Source organism: Acanthopagrus latus, chromosome 21 (genome assembly GCF_904848185.1).
Source record: "Acanthopagrus latus isolate v.2019 chromosome 21, fAcaLat1.1, whole genome shotgun sequence".
In the NCBI taxonomy this organism is placed as follows: domain Eukaryota; kingdom Metazoa; phylum Chordata; class Actinopteri; order Spariformes; family Sparidae; genus Acanthopagrus; species Acanthopagrus latus.
Window position 1 is genome coordinate 18,453,241 of NC_051059.1, and position 23,964 is coordinate 18,477,204.

Below are 23,964 nucleotides of genomic sequence, written 5' to 3' on the forward strand. Positions count from 1 at the left end.
ATTCTGTTATGCCCTCATTCGATGACCACATATAATTGCAAAAAAATATGAAGAGGTGTTATAATAAAGGCCCATGAGCAAATTAGGGGTGTTTACTGGAAGAAATGGTGTTAGCTACAACAATAATATGCAAATTTGCCAGGTAATTTGTTATTGTGCCCGCATTTAGGGAAAATCCATTTAACAGAGCGGCAGGGAAGAGCAAAACAAAAACGAAAAAAATAAATCATGACAGACCGCTGCATGCTCCAACTGGACAATCATCAGCAGATCAGCATGGTGCTGACAGCATCTCAGCCATAGTCCCGCTAACAAGGATGCATTAATTTGTTGGGAAACCTTGTTATTCCTGCTGCAACCCTGAAAAACATTAATTTACACAAGATAAGGGGAAGTGCATGGACTTGGGCGTGCACAGGTCGATTCCGGGGGATGCTGACAATCAATACCGCTGACAACTAATTTTTCAATTTGCCTCATATGTCCCGTCACCCCTTGCGCCGACGTGTGGATGTAGTCACAACAGAAGATTTATTCTTTTGGATGAAATGCTGCCAAATGGAGATTAGAAGCAGGATTTGGGCACAGATCTATGCAGCCCGACGGAAGGCACTGAGAAGATGGCGTTTAACTAACATCAAATATCATTTAATAATCAAGACCATGCTGCTGGAATCAGCCTTTACAGCAATTACAGATGTTAATATCACTGCATATTCATTAACAGCTTGTTCAGCCCGGCTGGTTTAACAAGCAGATTTTTTTAAAATACTGGCAAAAGGAAGCTAGTCCTCACTGGGAAATAACTTCTGCACCAAAGCTCAACATCAATAGATCAACACAAATGATTTTTGATATAATTGAGGAGCTCCGTGCCAATACACAGACAGCGAGTTGTTTCCACTCCGTTGGCAGGATTAATGGTAATCATAAACATGAGTATGGTCCATGAAGGACGCTGGTAGGAGAAGCCTGTTTAACATGTCAGTATTCACATAAGAAATCTAATTAACTATTATAAGATAACACGTTTTCACCCTGCTTTGCATGCAGAGAGGTGTCACACTGTCCTCTTCGAATTGTAAAGTGGGAATGCTAATTAAATTAACATCATAATATCACAAGGACAATTTCCAGCATCCTATTCATAGCATCTGGTATATTTTTACCCCACTGGCAGAGCAGCACAAGAATGTGATGCCTGATGTGTTTGAGAAGTGGACAAGACACACACAATAAACTAATACAAGGAGGTTTTTTCGCCATTCCATTTTTGCAAAATCTTCAGCTGCATTTTTGGCATATTTTTCCCTGGCGAAGGTTGGGAAAGGACAGAAAAGATGTCCAGCTTTTCAGTTCAGAGCCTTGGCAGTAGCCAGTTGATGATGATGATGATGATGATGATGATTGGAAGCCACAAAGTTGCTTCTCTGCCCATGTGACTAAGAGGCATCAGTAAATTATAATAATAATTAAGAAAAAGAAACAGGCATCAAAATGTTTTTCAGGGGATTAAGCATCAGAAATAACATGCCTTTTTAATCAATTATTTAAATCCTATGAGTAATAATACAGGTTGTAACAAGAGCATCGCTTTAATGGAATATAATTGAAGAGCATAAAAGCAGAAGGTAAATTGCAGCATAAGAGCCAACGTTTTTAAAAATGTGAGTAAAGGACAACAACAGTGAGGGGCTCCTTCATAAAAAAACACAGAAGAAGAAGAAGCTAAGAGAGATTTATCAGAAAGTTCACATGTTACAAGGACGTCTTCTTCTCAGTTTCTTAAAGCTGGAACACACCATAAGTTCCTCATTGGGGGGGGAGGGGGATACATATGAAAGCACAGTAGCCTTTAGTTAGTTTCCTCAATTCAGAAGCGGCTCAAAGAAGAGCTAAAAATAAAATGCAGGTATTGGTAGGTGGTAAATCTCAGCTGGGTCCCTCCTCTATTCTACCAGCCTAGTTCTTTTTATTCCAACCCAATGCCGTGGGGAGACTGAATGTTGCCTCATTCCAAGTTTGTAGGGTGGTTGGGGACGTTTGATACGCGCAGGAGCTTTTGGCTTTAACTGATTGTTTCTGTGTGAATAAAAAGGGGGCTCCGAGTTGGTTTGAAAATATGTTTTCAAAAGCATATGGCAAAAGGATTTACAAAAAAACCCCCAACAACCTGGAAACTAAAAATGGCACTGGTGAAGTGGTAAATCATGTGGTTCAGAGTGAGCAGTGTGAACGCACAGGAACTTTGAGAAATCGCTTGGCTACAGCAGCTCTGCCTCTCGGTGCCTGAGCGGCGTACAGTAAGCCTGTCAGGAGTGAACGGTCTCATGTGCTGACTGCCTCTCTCCACCTCACTGCCACCTTGTTTGGCCTGGGCCGCCAATCTCCAGCGAGCTAATGCAAGATGACACTTTGTCACCAGAATCCTAAACTCTAGCCACAATGCAATTTGTCATCGCATTCAGGAGCCCGTGACATTCATAAGAGCTCCTCTGTCAGTATCAATTTCAGTCTTATTTTAAGGGGGTCTGAGCCCTGGCACTCTCAGTAACAGATGCTCAAACAGTGTCCCCAAGGTTCATTTCCTTGGAGTAGGCCCAGAGTGCCCACAGCCCTGACTAACAGCTGGTTATATCTATAATATGATATCTGCATTTCCTGCATGAATGGCATGTTGAAGGTCTGGTTTAGGTACAGGTTCGGAAAACATCCGTTATTTGGCCTACCTGGTTTTGTTGCCACTATCCTAGATAGAAATGTCCTGACATCTCGTCATAAATGTTTGGTTACGTTGCCACTAGCACGACTGGAAGATTTCTTGACGTCTTGTTATAAATATACGTTTTTTTGTTGCCGCATAGTTGAAAAATCTTCTGACATTTCTTTAAAAATATCTGGTTTTGTTGCCACTAACACAGCTTGAATATGTCCTGACTTCTCATCATAGATACCTGGCTTTGTTGCCACTAGCATGACTGGAAGATTCACTGACGTCCCATTATAAATATCAGTTTCTGTTGCCACTAACAGCCTGAAAATGTCACAGGATCTTGCTATAAATATGTAAATTTGTTGCCACTAACAGGGCTTGAAAATGTCTTGACATTTCTTTATAATTATCTGGCTTTGTTGCCACTATTAGGCTAGATGTCCTGACTTCTCATCATAGATATCCGGTTTTGTTGCCACTAAAACAGCTAGAAAATGTCCTGACATCTTGTCATAAATATCTGGTTATGTTCCTACTAGCACGATTGGAAGATTTCCTGATGTGTTGTTATAAATATCAGTTTTTTATTGGCACTACCACATCTGAAAAATGTCCTGAAATCTCATCATAAACATCTGGTTTAGTTGTCACTAAGAAGTCTTGAAGATGTCACCACATCACATCATAAATATCAGGTTGTGTTGCCCATCACACGTTTAGAAAACGACTTGACATCTTGAGAAAAAGAGGCCTGTGGTCTTGCGCTGACAAACACTGTCTCAAACAGCGGTCTCTGGCACAGCAGGTGTCTGTCACGCCATCAACCACCGCCTCTCCACCTCCCAGCATGAGAAACAGCTTATGTTATGGAAGTGACCGCGATATGACAGACATTGTAGAAATGTTGATACAACATGTATGACACGTACAAATTTGCATGTATCCGTGGTTTGCAGTAACAAAACCAAAACAAACGAAACAAAATTAAAAAAAACCCTCCTTTGTTTCTTTTGCACCTTTTGTCCAGAGTGGTGCTTAAGGGATTGGAATAATTCATACACATCATCACATGCCATTATAGTTGTGCATTGGTTTCCACTGCTTTACCTCAGTACTAACAGCTGACCTGTGAAACTGAAACTTTGTAAAAGCAACCTCCAATCAAGGTAACGTCTGTCTAATTTGGCCCTGAAGGCAGAAATGAAATGCAGGCGTAATGATGCGTTTATGAGAGTTAATTTGTGACCCTCAAGGAAACAAAGTAAATTAGGCACCAGGGCATTAACATTTCAGCTCTTGACCCAGCAGCCATTATGCTAACATTTACATTACCAACCTCTGCACAGTGTGAGAAATGTGAAGACGGTTTTAATTGAAGGTTGATGTAACCTTTTCATGTGTAAGGTTGGACAATCAGTCTTAATGCAGGGAGGGGTGCAATGCTCGGTTAACCTACTCAGGTTACATCACATCTAATATATCTACCATTCGCAATCTGCCTGCATTAGAAAAGCAAAGCACTGAAGTGAACATGGAACCTAATTAAAAGTTGACTGTCAAAAGGTCAGCAATCTGTCTTGCTGCAAACTGGACCTCGCAAAATTAACCCTGTCAAGTCGGATTAGGCTGAAAATACTTGTGGCGAATATGGACACAAATATAATGCAACTCTAATGAAATCGATGTGACTTTAAAAGGTGAAGCCGTAACCCTCTGTAAGTTACTGCTTCCCACAGCGAAGGCCTGGCAAAGTGATTTTTTTTTTTTTCCTTTTTCTATTTTTAGATCGGTTTCCTGTGTATTTATTTCTTTATTTTGTTAATGTAGAAGGCAGACGGCAGCTCTGCCAACAGAAATACTTTGTCAGCAACTTGATTGCATTTACATGGTAGAGTGAAGCCAAAGCTGAAGCAAATTAGAGAGCTAAGCCACGGGCACTGCTGAAATAACAGGCACTTCAAGAAATGCCGTGTGAGGAGACTTCTCAAAATCAACACCGCGAGAATGTAATTTTTCTGGTTTTTTTCCTTAACATGCCCTGAAATTATTACAGCTCACCATGTTTGTTTTGGACACAATCTCTTCGCCATCTTTGCCCCGGAGATTGAGTCATACCCATTTTCTATTCTGAAAAATACTGTAACAGGAGAAAACTACAGGGTGATAAGAACTGTACACAGCAGCAGTATTATCAACTAAATCTTCAAGGGAAAATTCCCCCGGTGGATACTTTCACGCACTCGATATTCAGTGGTGATGCTGCTCAGGAATTGTTTTATGCTTTGTGATTTAGGAGTCGTGTGAATACAGGTTCAGTGCTGCAGCCTTCGCCAGAGAGGCTATGAAAACGTCCTCACTTTCTGATTTGATTGATGCCTTTAATGAAGCATTTTGGGATGCATTTCCACGATTAAATATGCGGCTTCTAAAGAAGTCTGAAGGTGCCCTCACCTCACTTTATATAGTTTATAACTGAGCAATTCTCCACGAAAACATAAACTCACCAACTAAGCTACAGGCCCGGAAAGGTCAGACAGTCAGAGGCGTTAGAGGAGAGGAGACAAAACACTGAGGGCAGTCTGAATAGAAAAGTCTGTGTCGTCAGAGATGGCGATTGTATGACACATATCCTGCACCTTCCCCCCAACAGTCACTCATCTGCTTGCTGAAAGCCGAACTGCAAACATCACACAAGGGCACAAACGTTTTAAGCAGTTCTGTGCTGATGCGCACTGGCTCAGAAAGTTATGGAAGCCCATTTCTGCAAGTTAAGGATTTATGAGATTAAAACATTTAAATTGGGACTAAAAATTGACATTACAAGATTAAAAAAAGTCATAATTATGATGAATTGCCAAAACTGTCAGCTAAGAAGATATAATTACGGGATACAAGTCATTGTTATGAGATAAAAAGTCATGATTATGAGATCAAATGTCTCATACATTGCTATGGCAAGCGCATGAGGATGCAACGGCCAGTAGTTCCTCCAAATTATGCTCCATTTTAGTGTTATTTTAACCATCATATTTCAGTTTTATTGCTGAAACACACACTGCCTATGGCTGAAATACTATCATTGTCATTGGAGAAGATAGTGGGTGTTGTGGACTAAGAGCAGTGGACTTTGAGACCATCACGGCCCACGGCTTCTCTCGGCCATCCAACTGACCGGCTGGATCAGCCTGGGGAGGAAGAGAGGTGGAATAAGAGTCATGCTAATCCAGCTCGGTTTAAGGCTGCTCCTGGCTAACGGCTGGCCGCAGGAAGAGGAAATAGACACAAAAGGACTCAGGGTGACCAAACCACGTGGAATCAGAGACCTGTAGTGCCCACAGAGACATGTCTTCACAATAACATCTCAGATGTTGTTGAAGTTGTTGTTGCACTCGATGGCCAGACTGCGTTCTGAGCACCGGACTACAGCTGGATGAGGAGAGCTGGACTCTGTGTTTGTAACGTTGATGCTTGGCGCTCACACACAGTCAAAGTTGAAGGGCGGTGTTTCCCACATGTAGAACTTTTGATAAGGAGATGCATTATTTTCACCATCATCAATCAAAATTAAACTGGTGCTGGTGGGATGAGCCGATGGTGGATTTGCCAAGATGGCTGCCGAGTGCCTTGAAAGGAATCTGACTGTGTTTCAGTGCGTATTTTTCCTTTAAACAGAACATTTTAGACATTTTTATTGGACACTTGGGGGGAGCGGCTGTAAACGTGACATCGACATACGCTGTAATTACCATATAAAGTCGTTAACTAACAGTAATCTCACTAACATGTTGGCAAACAGTTGCTTATTTACACATCCAGCAGAGCCGGAGCAACATTAGCATTCATTGGGAGTTGTGTTTCTGGCCACCAGCAAAATTCCCAATCCTCCAATATTCACTCTCCATTTCGCTCAGTTTTGTCTTCACCAACTCCTGAGGGAAATAACCGGCTCTTTAGCTGCTAAATGCTTCATTACGTTCACCAGCTAGACAGTAACTTTTTCTGTCAGCCATTTGGTGCTGGGCAGGTGGTGTAGTGGGTTTATCAGACCTTTAGTTTTTTTGTTTTGTGCTGAAAGTAGCTCCCTGCTGCGACTGGAAATGAGGGTGATGAGAGTGATGAGACCGAGCTAAAACAGTAAATATGGGGGCGTTAAGCCATAGCAATGAGCTGAAAGACACTTGAACTCTCCATAGACAGTTTAAGCACATCACATAATCAGTCACTGATGTAAGCATATTAATTGGTGGAGCTTTAAGCGTTGAAATATGTCGAGTTTGTGACGCATTCAGCGTCTGTTTTACGATCTGTCAATCGAACCCACGTTCACAGATCACCACAAAAGTAGAATTTACTAATTTAGGGTGTTTTTGCAAACCATACTGAAGTGTACATCTTAATTTGATAGGCCTTGTGGCCCCACAGTGCCCTGAGGACAGAGTCGTTTTCCTGTAAGGCCTGGTTTTAGGTTGCCCTTACACTCTTCTCCAGGAATGCAAATCTTCTCTCTCCTGTCCACTAAGATGTAATAATACCTCGTAAATGTAAACAAAACCAGGCTCATGAAAACAACCCAGAGGCCCATGAAAACCTAAATCAAACAATAAAAAGCTCAATTCAAATTGCGAGTTTGGATCACAGCGCTGTGAATACAACAGTTGTGCGAGGCTGATTCATGTAATACCCCCCCCTCTCTCCGGCTCCAGAGTCCCGCTGACACAGCAGCTGTGAGCAGTACGTACGAGTGTGGGCGTTTGTGTGTCTGTGTGTGTGTGTCACTGTGTGTGCGTGTCAGTGTGCCTGTGCAGGTGGTAAGAGGGAGGGACAGCACTGCCTGTGAGCTGAATAACAAATCTAGCATACTGCACACCTGAGGAGCTGTCACTGTCATAATCAGCCGTTTATAATGCATGGCAGAAGGGGGACGGGAGTCGAGAGGAGGAAACGAGGACACAGTTGGTATCAAAGCTCTGTCTGTGTTATATCCTTTTCTTCTTATCCTCTCTATTGCCGCATGCGGAATTGAAAGGGTGAAGGCATTCATTCCTTCTTTTTTTTTTTTTTTTTTTTTTTTGGGTCAAATTCTCGCTCTCTGTTCAGGGTTTCCTCTCCCAATTTGTCGCATACGGAACGCTGGATAGCCAGCTCTACATCCTCTCTGCCTTCCTTCCTCCTGCCTCTCCTTCTTCACACTCCGTCTGGCCCAGCAGGTTCGTGTCCGGACACCTCCTCCAGAGAGCTCAAGGTGACACATGGTTGCTCAGGCACAGATGAGTGGCCGTGTCCCCGGGCCTCTTGACGACCGCCAGTTGGCCCCTTCACTTTTTTTCCCCTCTACAACCGCGCTGGAGTCCACGAGCAGCGGGTACAACCCCCGCCCCCCCCCAGAGCCTTTTGTTGTTTCAGTGCGACGCTAATCTATGGTTCTGCTGTGAGGGCCACAGGAGCGGCAGTTTGACTCACTTCCAGCTCACTGACACAATCATTCACTGCTTATATTGGGAGTGCTGGGTGTGTGTGTGTGTGTGTGTGTGCAGCCGGAACAGTGCCTGTTAGACAGCCCGGCTGATATTTTTCTGCAGGGTCAGCAGAGACTTGGCCAAGCCAGCATCATGGAGGGGTAAATCAATGAAACCCAATTAGACACCACGAAAGGTGAGAGAGGAATTGAGCAGCTAAAAAAGCACCGACTGAGACAAAAAGTGAGACTTTTTTTGGTGCGTGTGTGTGGGGGGCGGGGGGGGTTCTTTTGTGAACCCACTGTAGTGCAAATCAAACATCTTTGCTGCAGCGAGACATGCAAGAGTGCTCTTTGTGCTTAACGGCGCCGGAGCTGGTAATAAAAAAACGACATATCTGAGGACGGCCTCACTCATGATTTGTGGGCGTTTCAAAAGAAGCGCTGTGTGGCACACGCATTGTGTGGATTGTGTGAGTCACGTTGATGCATCACTCTGCCTCACCTAAGACAAAATGAAAGCTCAGCAGTGACTATGTCGAGCTCTCGATACAACAGCAAGCGCACCAGGAACAACTTCAGACCTTCTGCCTGACCCTTTGGTGTTAGTCTTGCCGAATTCCCCGGTGAGTGTGGAGGGCAGTCATGTGTCTGCTTGGAGGGCGCGAGTAAAGGCAATATGTCTCATGATCACCTCCCGAGCGAGCCAAATGAGGCACCCTTCGCTCCGAGCAACCTGCCACTAACATCTGCTGCTTTTGGCTGCAAACGCCCTTGTAAGTTGCAGGAATCCGGCCCCACGTATCGGTCCGAGCCATTGTCTTTCGCCACAAGGATGAAAACCCTCAGATAAAACCCATATCACTTTTAAAATAACCCATCTTTAGCTTAATTTGAATGATTAGTGCTGTAGCTGTCAGGATCCTGTTGTACTGAAAGAGAAGCAAGATGACAGTAAGTCCATCACAATGCACTCAAAATCCTCCATATTGTTTTTATTTCTCCATGTTATCTGATTCGGATGAAAATGCGGTGTTATTTTCTGAACTGGGGAGAAGAAACACAGAATGTTAAGCATTTGATAACCTGCTGACTGCTAATGAGCTGTGGAGATAGCACAATGCGCCAGATAATAATCCTGTTCACATTGACAAGGAAAAAACAGATACTAATACCCACAGGCGAGTGTGCTGGAATAGGTACTGTGGCAATTACCATGAATTAGGATCATACTTTAATCTCATTTAGACGCAGTACATTCTGTCAGATCAACAATACTGTAAAATTTTAAAAAATAAATTAAAAAAGAACATAATGTTCTTAATTTAGTCGCTGCCTATTAGAAAGGTTTTTCATCTCCAGCGTTTTAATGTGTTTCAGGTAAATGGCTGTACGCCACTGTGACAAAAGGGAACTAATGAAAATAATGCTTTCATTCATTAATTAGCGTGCCTTTTATCCTTTCCATCATGATTCTAAGTCTTTTAATGAACACACTGTACCGCTTTATGCAATCTGACAAACTCAGCCAGCCAGCCAGCCAGCCCTTTGCCACCTTCTTAGGCCCGCAGTAATTATTAACACATTTCTGCAATCAGGCGTCTCCGCCATTTGCATGAAGGCAATCTAATAAATGTGAAAACTAAACTCTCCCTGCTGAACACATTAAGATAACTACAAAACAAAACAAAAAAAAAGTCAAGCATTTATATAAGTAACCTCTAATCTCATTACCTCTGCGATTACGGAAAAACACTGTCTCATTTCCGCGACTACCCCTGAAATTAAGCTCTTGATGGGAAAGCCCGGTGCGAGGCGGAGGACGGCACATGGGCGGATCAGCGGCGGCGAGCAGCCCTCGCATAAATCCATCCAGGTCCCTGTGTGAGACAGGCTGCTGGTCCACTCCTAAATCAGGGAGGCCAGGCTGTCACGGCCCGAGACCTTGTCTTCTTGCAGATCAATAGTGATAAGGGGAAATAAATTTCCAACTGCAAATACCGAAGACACCGAAGAGGCTCTCGGGTCGCCGGGGGCTCCGTGAGCATGTAAACCAGATTTTTTAATGTCATGGTGGGAAAACAATACACTGAGCTGAGCTGTTGTCCTACTATGCACACACACACGTGAAAGTCAAATTTGTGTTACACCAAACCCTTGCCCATTAGTTTCTGTGGAGAACTAACCCATAGCCAGATGATCTTTGTAGTGATGGCAACAAAAATAAGCACATAACGGTCACAGCTTTGTTTAAAGGGGCAATCTACATGTATAAATCACCTTTTTGTCTGCCATATGTGAGTGGATCGTAACGCGACGTGAAAGATGAGACCCTCCCTGTCTTGCTCGGCTTCCTATACAAGGATGTCCAAAGGATGAGGACTTTTAATTAATGCTAATTCTCGAGTGCCTCATCTCAGAGCCTCTCTCTCCCGATTGCTAGTGTTAGCTTAGAAATGGAATCTCGGCAAAGCACCTTCAAGGCAAGAAAACTACTTGGTTATTTCATATGTTACACCCATTATTTTACAAGTAAGTGTTGTCTGTTGGTGTTCATGCAGAACACAAACATCGGCCTCTTGAGTGAAAGTCCAGCCTTTGCTGACCCGTCCATCAACCTCCACCTCCGCCTTGGACTTTCTAGTTCAGGCAGTTGAAGAGACCGGGCTGATTTTGCTGCACCGCTGCACCATTGATGTGGAATATGGCTGTGCACTGATTCAACATGTGACTGGAGCTATAAAAATATCTCTAAATTGTTTCACGGTGGGCTTACTTGTAAGCATAAATCAGTGTGTGTGTGTATGTGTGTGTGTGTGCAAGCGTTTGACCGACTGACCTGTCATGTGTAGAAGATAAGGCGGTTTATTAAAGCAAAAAGTTTTCCAGTTTCACCCTGAACACTCAGATAACAACACCACAGCCATTTGTTATTTTCTCATCCCGTGGTGAGGTGAAGAAGAGAATCTTGTTTAGTTGCCTTTGTCTTGTTTCCTTGTGTCTTAACATTTTAAGCTGGTGACTTGGTTTAATGGATGGCAATGGTGGCCAGTCGCTTGATTCACCACTTTGGCTCAGACTGAAATATTTCAATGACTATTGGATGAATTACAATGGAAGCTTGTACATACATTTGTGGTTCTCAGACGATAAGTGATTTTTTTTCCTTTTCCTCTAAAGCCACCATTTAAAATGGATCACCATAATCGTTGGTGCCACCATTCTCTCAGTGGCAGCCACCGCCATCAGTGTGTGAATTAATGCAAGTTGCTTTTGACAAAAGCGTCTGCTAAATGTAATGTGATCATAGCATGCTATTTTGCTGCCCTAAGATGCTGAAAAATGTCAAATTTATCCCTGCTAAACATCAACACGTTTGCATTGTAACTGTAAGCAGCATGTTAGCATGCTGATATTAGCATTTAGCATAAAGCACCATCGTGCCTCAGAACAGCCTCACAGAACTGCTAGCATGACAGTAGTGCTAAAGTTTTAATATTAATTCCTCTATTGCAGAGTGTTATATAACTGTGGTTTTTTTTATCATTGGCAAAACTGGATGAATAATAATGTGCTATTTTTAATGCTTATTCATGCAGTTTTGGAATTGAAATTGTGAACCAAAATAACCTTTTCGGACACGGTTTGTTTGAAAGAAAACACGGGCAATAACAAGTGGGCAATAAATAATTGAGACAACTGCCTTTCAGCACAAAGGCGTCATCACAAATCAATAGCCACACTTTTATTGCGTCGCTAACTAAAGATGCCTTCTTCTCTCCTTGGGTTGCTGTGGAGTTCAACACAATTTGCCTTAATCAGGCAATCAATCACCATTAGATCTGTGTGCCACACCAGCATGCAGCAGGCAGATGTGGCCCCCAGCAAAAAAACGCCATCCCTAAATTGGGGCAGACACACACTTGCGCGAGCCCTGTGACTCAGTAGACGCTGCCAGAGATCGCGGAGCAGCGTTTTCCCTTTATTTGTCGACAAGGGGGTGGCACCAAGCCGCTTTACTGACATGTCTTTTCACGAGAAATTACAGAGAAAACGCTCGGCGGAAATGTTTCCTGCGTGTCTCTGTCACCGTTTGTCACTTTGCGTGCAGCACAATAATAATCAGGTCTTATGTGAGGTTACACATTTTTCAGCGAGGTGATCATGAATTTTTTTTTTTTTTTGTGGAAAACGCCTGTCATGTGCTGTTTTGGTGGAGAGCGGCGTGCAGTGACCAACGCCGTAAAAAGTGAGAACGTAAATGAACTAAAGATAGCTTGGACGACGTGATTCTTTGCATGTGCAATCGTACACGTGCACCGTACACTTACACATATGCGTGTGTGCGCAGCCTAGTGCATGCCCCGACTCTATTTCGCTCCATTGTTCAAACGGCATAAAAGATTGAATGAGCCGATTTTGGCACAAGAGGAATATAATCAGAGCGTTACTGTGGCCCTTAGAGATCCTTTATTGAATGCATAACAATGAAGCTTGATTGGACTTGATAATGGCTTTTGAGGACTAGGTTGCTCCTTTCCACCCACTAATTTGTTCCAAAGCAATGCCTGACATGCACGGGATTGCCAATAACAAGGTAATATACGCCAATCGTTATGAGGGGGTTGAAATATGTGACTTTAAACCAGAGGAGAACGCACTCCTTCCCTTACTGATTGAACACCGAGGCTCAGTGTCATTTCAAAAACACTGACAGCCGCGTCTTCGGTTTACATAAGCAGGCGATGAATTCAAACGGAGGAGGCTGCACGTATGTGTGTCACTGAATATCGTCATCTATATTTGGCTTTCAGCAAAAAAAAAAAAAAAAAGACGACGGCTGAGCTCTGAGTTCTGCAGTACGTGGGAGCGGTGAGGGTGAGCCGTGTGATATTCCTGAAGCAACACAAAGTCAGCATGAGGAAGTGCCGCAGATGTGAAAGTGCTGCTGACCTCGTCCATTTTTCTTCCTGTGCCATCAAGGCCACAGCACTTGCAATGCTTCCGCGCCGCATCCAATTGTGCAGAGTGAAAGGTGCGTAATCAAGGGCTCCTGCGGGCCACCAGCCCCCTTGGACACCGGCGTTTATGAGAGTCAACCGCCGTGTCAGCAGCATGACCAAAACATGCATCATACGGCTGCCTCACACTCGCCTGCAAAACAATGTTATCTGTCTGCACACAGACAGCCCGAGCCAGAGAATACATTAACCAAAGGCCGCACACTGACCTTGATGGCAAACTTCTCCTTTGACTGCACATTTTTATTATTTTTTTTGACCGTGCCAAGACCAGGTATATACGCCGCACACGGGGGTTCTCTGGGGGTCTCAGATTGGTCTTATGAATCATGCAACATGATATTGTTTGATTGAATGCGCCAAGTCCAAATTGGATTCCCAGCGACGCCTCCTCCCCTCCCTGCCTAGACAAGCACTGATGAAAGATAACCGCCTCTGCATTAATCAAAGAGATGGGGCATTTTGATCCCACTCTCAATTAGATTAGATTACATAAATTTAACAATTTGTACAAAACGTGATATCAATTATCAACAGGTCATTTGGTTTGATCTCTTGACCGTTTTCTGCCACAGCAAATGAAGGGTTTGACGTCGAATGAAACTGCCTTTGGGTGAAAACATGATCTTGTTGTATTTCTTAATAGCCACTGGGGGGGGGGCACAGCGGTCTTTCTTTACTGGTCTGAGTGCATTATCTTAATTTTGTTGCACTTCCTTTCTTCTCTTGATTGCACTCATTTCCACCAAAGAGACAGTAATTATTTTAAAACATGCGCGATCAGGCATGCTAATCAATGACAAGAGTGTGAAGTGACACGAGTCACTTATTACAAGAAGCTTTCAAAAACTGTCCTGCGTGTGTGTGTGTGTATGCGCGCGTGCCGACCATAAGTGGGATGTGATAGTGCTTACTGTTTGTTTAGGATTACAGCACACTCTCCGGAGCGGATGGTTTGATTTGTAGTAGGAGGGGGAGCAGCATCGCTCCCATCACACACTCCAAACGCCAATAACTCGGAAAAACAACAGATTGCCCGGGAGGAGGTGAAGCAAAAGTCAGCCCTTGTTTATTATTTGAAGCCAGAATAACTATTTTTCTCGTCCACCAACACTCTGAAATATCTCCGTGTCACAGATGCAATCTATTTTTCGCACAGCCACATCTCTTGACAGTTAATTAGGTGTCAGGGCACAACCGAGGTAATTTAACCTTCATCGGGCTGTATCACATGAGAAGATAATTTAAGGGAATTATTCATCGCATACTTTAGTGGAACATGAAAAAAGCTTTACTTGCGGACTCCAGACCTAAGCGAGGATGAATGGATAGAATGCAAAGATCCCAAATTCCACAGCGATGGTCGTTTGTGAAAACACTGAGCTGTCTCGACAGTGCAGCTTTGTGTATCCGCAAGTGAAATATCGACGGTAGCACACACACACACAGGTTTGGCCACAAACCACTGACAATTAATAATCCTCGGGATCAGACATGCAGTAAACAGCAATTATCTAAGGGCAAAGTGATCAACACCCCCTACCTAATGATCAATAGTGCGGGCTACTCTTTATGCAGGCCGAGAGACAACTGATTGAAACCTGAATGACTGATGTCCATGACATTCAACGAGCATTTATTTATTTTTCATTTATTTTTTTTTCAGAGGGGGTCTGGAGAACCATAAAATTTTAAATGAAAACAAAAGAAGTAGTGGTACATCCCAGTGTACGCTGAGCAGAAACAACACACCACCTTCTGAGAACTTCAAACCAGTCTCCAGCACATACAGAGTGTCTGCGTTGGTCACCTGTCTTTCCCAAGCTTGGTCGAGAGTCGCCTTTTAAATGCTATGTGAATGAGTAACTGAAACCAGACAATGAGCAAATAAATGGGGAATGACCCATAAAACTTTGGACACTGCTGTTGGGGGGGGCCTTATCTCGCCTTATCAGCAGGTCTGCATTTTTTAGGATGACGGTTCGAGTTAGATGAAGCTACAGTAATAACAATGTTTTCCAAGGCGTCACTTTCGCTGACAAGTGTTGGGGGGAGGGATGCGAAAGCATGACAAGGAAAACATTTTTAATGGCGCACAACATATCCGATTTTTGTGCAATGTGGTGGGAGGGTTGTGTGAAGGGGGAAGGGGGGGCACTCTTAAGTGAGCAGCGCTGTACTGTACTTTAAGTCTGTCTTATTATGTACCACAAACTCTAGCATGTAAGATGCAGCCATCCGTGTTTGCAGACATTAGGGGTTTTCTAGCCGGCTAAACAGTCCAGCTGATCAATTACATTTTGATGATCGCAAAGGAACATTAACAGTTGTAGGCTGTTACTTACCCTCAATTCACCATGTGCTGAACATATGAGGTCTTGGGCAAACATCGTGTCATCATCTGTCACCTGCGTCAACAGTTTTAAAATTAGTTAGTCAACAATACTTGTCAGTTATGCTCGAAGTGATCAGGGCAAAATATCCCAATTCAAAAATTGGCGGCGACGTGTCCCACAGTAAATGACATATATGTTTTCATGTATCACAGCTGCATTTAAAATACATGACAGACCCCAAGAGATATAAAACAGTGGTGGAAACTAATTAAGCACATTTTACTCAAGTAGTCGACTGTGCTTAAAGATCCAGTGTTTAGGATTTTGTAGCATCTCGCAGTAATGATGCAGATTACAACCAACCATATACCCTTTCGTCTCACCCTGCCCTCTGTAGAGCCACTGTTTAGTTTGTCCGTTCTGGGCTACTGTAGAAACATGGCACGCAACCAAGGACGTAACATTACGCTAATGAAAAACATAATTATGAATATTAGGCATTATTCCCATGATGCATATTACATTTTTTACCCTAAATCCCCCCAAAACATACACACCGGACCTTTAAGTATGATTATTTTTGAGGATTTCTTACTTTAGTTGAGTATTTTCATTACTACATATGAGAGGGAATTACCATATTTTTTACTCCACTGCATTCATTTGATAACATCAGTTGCTATGCCGATTAAAAATATTTGCTACAACCGGATGGATATACTGTATGGCCTATGTTATTGGTCAATATCGGGCTTTCAACAATATTTCGCACTGGTTTATATGTTTTCTGATACATGCGGTTACATTATCGTTCTTTAATTAAGAATGCAGACAGATGTATAATTACCAATTAATCAGTAAGTTTACTGTTTCGCCACAGTGATGTCATTTTAGATAATGGGGTCAACAATAAACTGTATGGTTAATTATTATTAACTATATGATTAACCATAAAATATCCCACCTCTGTTACATGTCTTTATCAAAAGTGTGATATCTGAGCAATCATCAGAAAGAAATACATACATTTCCTTCCTAATAACAGTATCACCCTCAACATTGTGTATCAAAATAATGCTAATCAACTGATAAATAATGATGTATTATGAATGCCTCCAATTGATCACTGTAAGCTACCCAGCAGCATATAGAGCAGCCTCGCTTTTGCCTGTTGCAACATTCAAGTGATAATGTAGTACCCATAATACATCACAAATTACTAACACATTTGTTATTTGGGATATTATGGGTGCATATGTGAGTGGATGTGCAATAAAAGTCAACAGAAATGTGTCACGCCATGTTCGGGGATGATTACAAAACACAAATTTAAAGATTCTGATAAAAACTGAAACACTAAAATATCCCAGTATCCCCACTTCTGCCACTTCAAGTGTCTTTTGAATGCAACACTTCTACTCAAATCACATTCTGAGTGCAGAAAAAGAGTATTGTTATGATTGCAAAGTAATAGATTTGAGTAGGCTGCTACTCAAATCTAGAAACACACTATAACAAATATATCCCGCAATGTAACATGGGGCCACCACTAACTACCACACACTGTGCCGTGAGCATATTCACCTGTGAACACTACAATACTCTTGTCATTTTTTGGAGGGGGGGAATGCTAGTTAACATAAGGGGAGCCCCCACATCCGTCCCAGCAGTGAAATTGGCAATGTGACCAGTAGGGAGAGACAGTGAGATGGGCGGTTTTACAGACTAGTGGCCGGGGCTCTGTGTGGTTTTTTTTTTCGTTTTGTGTCGGTCGGACTGGATGGGAGGGAGCAGCAGCAGCCTCAGTACCAGGCACCGCTCTCCCTCAGTACACACCGGATAGATAGAGGAGGAGGCTGCTTACATGCTGCCGCCGCCGCCACCGCTCCTGCCGCTGCTCCTGCCTTTGTCGTAGAGAGACGGGAATCCTTTTTTTGTCTCACTTGAATCAGACGGATATTCCTTTTTTTCACCATTTTTTTTTTGTTTTTTTTCCCCTCGTTTGTTTTGTGTTTTTTTTTCTCTCCTTCTTACACGGATTCCGACTCTCGCAGTGGGGTTGGGAATTAAAGCAAGCCGAGGCGTACAAATGTACTCACTACACGAGGGCAGCAGTCTGTTCCTGCTGGCGGTCTTGGCAGGACTGCAGGTAAATTTGATTTTAAAAAAAAATTGCTCGGGAGTTTACGCCGGACACTTTTTTGTTCTTAAAGGTGTCATGTTGTTGGTGTGGAGATGATGTTCGTTGAATTACGAGCTAGCCTTCCCTCCCTCCTCCCCCCCTTTCCACTTTACATGGGGGAACGGTGGCCGCGAATGCCGCATAAATTCACCATAAAGTGGGTCTGTAGCGCGGACTCCCCCCTCAACTAGCTTAGACTAGTTACGCCATTTAAGGTGCCCGGCTAACGGTTTTCACTCTCCGGGAGATGCTAGCTTAACTGCTGCGCGGACGTTAGAACCAACGGGTTAATCATTTCAGATGAGAGAATTCAAACATTCTGCGGTGACGTAGCCTCGGTTTAAGAGTTCAAACGGCTGAATATTTTATTGTCCGAAAGTTAGGGGGACGCAGCCCCGCTAACAATAACCCAGTTCTTTCGCACTTGGTTGTATTTAGTTTTTAATATTTATGTAGATTACTGCAGCGTGTCCCCCGTCCACCATGCGTGCTAATTGTCTCCTTTTTAAAGAGCAACAAAGGGAAGTAGCTTACTGTAAATATGTACATGTGTGTGTGTGTATGGTGTACAGCTCAATATGTAGCAGTGAATAATCTGAGACTCCTGAGAATGATTGTGTGTGTGTGTGTGTGTGTGTGTGTTTCTGTGGCAAATGGAACTGTGAGAGAACAGCAGCCACACGTTAAGCGGCCGAAATAATTGTTGTGAAGCGTTAGGCGTCTCTGTGTTCACACTTTTATTTCTATAAATGTACATCCTGGTGCTGTAACGTGCTAGATTGGCTCTGTTCCTCCTCCTCCTCCTCCTCCTCACCCTCCCCTCCAGTCTGCAAGCATTTTTCCATTTAAATTCCTCTGATTAAGAATGGCAAGTGGCACGGATACCCACAATGCGCTTTTTCAGCAGCACTCCTCTCGTTTTACATTCTTTTGAGAGTGCATGCAAAGAAATAAGGGCCAGCCAGGCCTCCTGTTCCTGGGAGCTGAATCAATGCCGGGTGTTGTGTGTGTGTGTGTGTGTGTGTGTGTGTGTGTGTGTGTGTGTGTGTGTGTGTGTGATGGAGTATATTTTGGACATGCCTGGACACCAGAGCGTTTTCCTCTGTTATGTTCTGTTTGTGATTTCTCACTGTTAGTGATTTTCTCTCTGGCTTGTGCGGGCGCCAGCTCCAGTGATTCACAGATTTTTCTTTCCTTTTGCAACAGCCCCCCCGCCTTTTATTCCCCCAAATCTTTTGTGTTGACACCCCGAGGTGCAGGTTTTCCTTTATCAAAAAGAGGCAAAAAAATAAATAAATACATTTTTTTTTTAAAAAGCACAGTATCGATCACAGCCCGAGCCTCGCAGTTTCTTTAGAAATCAGTGGTTGTTATTTCTTTTTTCTCACAGACATTTTCACAGCAATGTTTATTCACCCAAAAGTGGCTCGTTGCCATTTACTTTTTATTCCCTTGTTCCTGTGCTTCAAAGTGGAGTGTTTGTCCGGAGTAGTGTGTTGATCAGAGGGGGCCGACGTAGAGAGTTGGTCATAACCCGTCCCTGTGTCTGGGCCCCTCCGGGGGGACAAATGGAGCTTGTTCTTGCCTAGCCATGCTTTTTGGCTAATGCTTAACCCTTTTGGCCTCATTATCCTAATTGCGGTCCCTGCTATAAAAACAACAGATGCTTTTGTACAACTGTGGGGACTTCAGAACGTGACCAAGAGGTTTTTAGAGGCAACAGAGTGCATTTTTTGAAGGTTGATTTATGACTCATTATGACCCCCCCCCCCCCCCAACCCATGCTTCCCCCCACCAATACAGATTGCAGCAGAGGGCAGGGACACCCCACCATGCAGGCCTGGCTTCTCTGAAGATGTATACAAGGTTGTGGTGCCAGATATCACAGAGAAAGGACAGCCCCTTTTCAACGGTGAGTGGTGAAATATTTTTCTCGCACTGTTCCGTGCTGGATGCTTGTTTGCCTGTGTTTGTGTGTGAGCGTGTGCGCGCTTGTCGGCATGCATATCAGTTGTGCAAGCTTGCCTCCATGTGTTACTTTTCAGGGCGGTTTAGAACAAGCCTGACATATTTAAACAATTAGCTTCAGTGTGGCTGTGTGGTATTGCAAGTCATGTAGTTTGTCTTGTAAACCAGCTCAAATGTGGTTCAGTTTTATGTAGCTCCTGTCCCCTCGGTGTGCATGCTGTTTTCCTTCACAGGAGACACGAATATAAGCAGATTGTTCCTTAAGTGCTTGGTCATATATTGAGGCGAAGCAGTTAGTGTTTTTTGTAATTTGCATTTCTGTTTAGACGAATAATAACTAGCTGGCTCTGTCATTAGAAGTAGGCAAACTTTGTTGATTGCACTGGGGACACTTCTTGTTGCAATGAACAAAAATCAATTACACACAGATTTCAATACTTGCAACTTTAATCAGGCAAATAGCTTTGCTGTTAAACATTCAGTGCCTACTGCTGGTAAACTGAATTGTTTTGCATCGTCATTTGCCATTATCTCGCAATTGTCTTGTGTTTATTGAATATCACTTCAGTACAGATTTAAATCATATGCAGGAAGAATTTCTCTTACTTTTCAACACGTGCCTAAAGGTTCCTGCAAGGATTAAATGGCATTGTATCCACTCAATTGCGGTAATAACAGCAATTCGAGCTCCTTTCTTTCAAAATGTTTATTACAGCTATTGTCCAGGTTCTTTTTGGTTTGTATTTTTTCCAACATATAACCCGGTGCAAACAAGAAAGTGAGAAATAATGATTTTTTTTCCCCCAGCAGTCCATTTTATTGCAGAAGGCATGACCAATATGGCCTCTATGGAGTTTAATATAGGCAAAGTGAGGATGCAGCTACTGTGAAGCAGTAAGCAGGCCCACAGACGGTAATAAAAGCTGGAATATATCACCAGTGTGCCATTAGAGAGGTGAGAGCCTCGAGGTCATTTGGACCAGAAAACATTCTCACTTGTGTTGGATTTCACAGTGTGTTCCTAAAACTTGCACACTGCCGTTGGAGTGAGTCAGAGAGGTGGTGGTGGTGGGGTGGTAGCAATGACAAGAGAAGAAAAGAGAAAAGGAAGAGAGTGTTTAGATGGGTGGGTACAGCTTTCACTGGGCTTTACCTTGTGCACAAGTTTCCGTTTGATCCTGCAGGTGATGGATTTCCCTCTGTTGGCTCGTGGATGAGCCGTGACCGGGGGTAATCAGGTTCCCTTTTGTTTGCCCCCCCTTCCCTTCCCTGCACTACCCCCTCTCCTCTTTTCTCTACCTTCCCTTCCCCCAGCGAGCTGTTGCTCTGTGGAGATTTCCTTGACGGAGTGGGGCACTCCTGTGTCATTGTAATGCAGCAGGGCTCAGCAGCATGGGATGATGTTAATGAAAATGTCTAATGAAAAGCTCCTGTGGCATGTTTTGAAAGACAAAAGCCCCATAGTGTGGAGAGTATGCCCCAAGTTTTTCAACTTTGCTTTCACCATGCTGTTTGGGATATTGTTTTTGACCAGAGGCTGTTTTTCCCTCTTTTCAAATTGATGTTTCCATAGCTGCATGTAGCTGAATAATGCTTTACGTTTCCATGCATTCCATTAACTTAGCCAATTGGGCCCAGAAAGGCCACAGATAATGAATAGAAAGGCATTGAGTGAATCATGATGAGTCATTTTGTTAACTTTACCTGAAAGTGTGAATGCAGGTTTTTGTCAGGCTATAAATGAACTAGTTGGCTTATTCCGGTAACCTCTTGTTAAGTTATTGGTTGGTAGATCTGCTTTAATGTCTGTGTAATTCAGTACATTGTGTAAGGTGTCAGTAATATGAGTCCTTCACTCATATTGTATTGCATTTGACCCCAGCATGTTCACGAGATGCAGCGGGGGTTGAGCTGTTAGCTATCTTGTCTCATGTAATTGCAGTCTGTTCTTTGTTACTGATCAAGAGAATACACATCCTGAGGTCTGTTAAACCTGGAAATGGTGGTTGTTGACATGTAAACAGACGACATTGTATGCGCCAAATTGAAGACATCCTGTGGACTTGATGACGCCATTTGTGGCCGTCCAGTTAACGCAGCGATTTGATTGTAAGATTTAATCACATTACAGGGGCGTAAACTTAGACGTTAACTGTTAGCTGGCCAAGTGATGCCCCATTGATTTTCAATAGGTTTGTTAAAATGCATTACGTCAAAGTTGCTTGGCAGAGCAGAACAGAGAAATGCCAGGAAGGACAATTATTTGTCTGCAAGAAGTCTTCTCCAATGATCCATTCAAGGGAGGTTACGCTCATTGTTTGCAGGTGCAAAACCACACAGGGCTTAGGGGGTTACCCACTGTCTACCCTCTGGGGCCCATATGACCTTGCTTTTAACGTTGGAATATTTGCTCTGGCCTGAGTGGAGAGAAATGACCAAACATGGTTATTTATTATTGGACTATCTTGGAGATGAGTGCAGCTGGAGTCTTTAAACATGTGCGCAGTGTTTCTACTTATCTTGTTTAGTTTCTTGATAAGCTGACTTGTTTTACTAAATTGCATTTAATTTCAGGTAGGCTGCGGCTGCGGGTGGTTTGCCCCTGGGTGTCTAATGGAATTCTGGTGGCTTTGGAGAGCTGACACACATTGTGCAGTTTTCTCCAGATGAGGCCTTTAAAGCAGGGTTGCAAAGTGAGTCAGTCGCAGCATTATTCAGCAGAGGTTTCCCTCCCTAAAAACTGGGTTAATGAAAAGCCCAAAAGCCTAATTGAGCTTAATACAGTCTCTTATGCTGCTGTTCTGCCATCCCTACCCCCAACCATCTATTCTGCTTTCATTTTTCTTGCCTCCACCCCACAGCCTTGTGTTTTACGTCCTTTTTTTCTTGACAATTATGCGAGCTCTGGTGATGAAAGAGAAGTTATGTATATAGTCTGCTTTAGCTTCGGTTCAAGTGCTTTAAATGTGAGCATGTCAAGAGGGCCCAGTGAGGCGACTCCAGGGATGAGTTAGGGGGAGGGATTTACAGTTGACCAGTTTAATAATGTGATTGAAGCAATTAATGTCAACGTCAGCAATGAGAACACAAACTGGAAAGCTCTCTCGGGCTCTAAATACATCTGAGAATTTACACTTAATCTATCATCAAGTATAATTATCTCTCATTGCTGTGTTTGTTTAAGGCCAACCTTTTACACAAACAAAATTTCACCCTTTTGACAAGAAAAACATTGTTTTTGCAAATCCTGAATTTTGCACCAGCTGAACCCATTTTTTTTATGCTGTTCTGGTTCTCTGCGCTCTGTTAACATTCTGATGGCCCTGGGTACAGCTGGGGCCACTCAGATGTGTTTAAGGGGCCCCTGTGTTTGGTGAGACGTGACCCCGCTCGACCCTCTCCTGTAAACTGGACGAAGTACTCAGCAAAATACTCTTTTTTCCTGCGCACTGATATGGGTCGAGGCTGGTGGGGGTTTCCTGGTGAGGTGTAGATGAATGTAAGACCAGCCAAAGAGGTCCTGACCCGTCACCAGGGAGGCAGCAAATGCACAACACCCCTGCCTCTTGTTTTTTTGACCTACAATGTCGATCGTTCATCAATTGAGAAAGACACATGTCTGAACCCCAGGGTTCTTCGCAGTCTGCATATGAAGTTTGTTAGTAATTTTCCTCCAGCAGCATGATGTACAGTAAATAACGATTAAAGCCCTTGTGGTATGGCTGAGGACTATAAGGGACTGTTCCTGGAGCATTGCAGAATTTTTATATATTTCTGTTTTTTATTGAAATATGCAGTATAGGTTGATGAAATCGGCGGGAACAGAATTTTTGCTGAAGCCCACGGTGTCAGAAAAAGGAGCGTCTGCCATTCAGATCTTTATGTTTGAGGTGTATGAGGTCCGCATTGATGTCTGTGCCACTGCTGAATAATTCAATAGCCAGACATGACTTTCTTACTATTCAAATCCCTGTTGAAGTTGAGATCCATGAGCACAGCGGACCCATCACACAGCAGATGAGAAAAAAATACAGAGCAAATTGAGATAATGTGAAGCTCCTCCTCTTTAATCGTATCTTGCCTGCTGTGTGTTTTACATATTCTCTTTGTCATTGTGGGACATCAAGGTACCCCATGACCATCTTTTTTATTTTTGTTGGGAATCAAACTCCAGCTGTCCTTTCATTTTGATAAGCTAAGGCAGCAGTTTCATTGTAAGTTGGTCCGAAAGAGCAGTTCATTGCCTCCAACCCCCTCTTTTTTTTCTGGAAGTGGATCAATAAATCCAG

At 43.2% G+C, this 23,964-nt stretch overlaps 1 protein-coding gene and 1 long non-coding RNA gene across 6 annotated transcripts in view; one reads left to right on the top strand and one right to left on the bottom strand.

The window, feature by feature from the left end:
- The window catches only part of LOC119011692, a 94,680-nt gene extending 77,162 nt beyond the window's left edge, over nt 1-17,518 (bottom strand). For all 4 annotated transcript variants that reach the window (XR_005072250.1, XR_005072252.1, XR_005072249.1 and 1 more), the window contains exons 1-2: nt 17,390-17,518; nt 15,535-15,597 (exon numbers count right to left, since the gene is read on the bottom strand). This is a non-coding gene — a long non-coding RNA (uncharacterized LOC119011692). The remainder of the gene's footprint in view (nt 1-15,534; nt 15,598-17,389) is intronic.
- cdh2 (cadherin 2, type 1, N-cadherin (neuronal)) overlaps nt 1-23,964 on the top strand; it is an 80,915-nt gene that overhangs the window by 3,027 nt on the left and 53,924 nt on the right. The window contains exons 1-2 of one of the 2 annotated variants that reach the window (XM_037085016.1): nt 17,265-17,674; nt 19,511-19,619. In XM_037085016.1, coding sequence (XP_036940911.1) covers nt 17,615-17,674; nt 19,511-19,619 — 169 coding nt within the window. In that variant the 5' untranslated portion in view covers nt 17,265-17,614. Of the gene's footprint in view, nt 1-17,264; nt 17,675-19,510; nt 19,620-23,964 lie in introns of those variants that run through there. The other variant, XM_037085017.1, reaches the window with a different exon arrangement.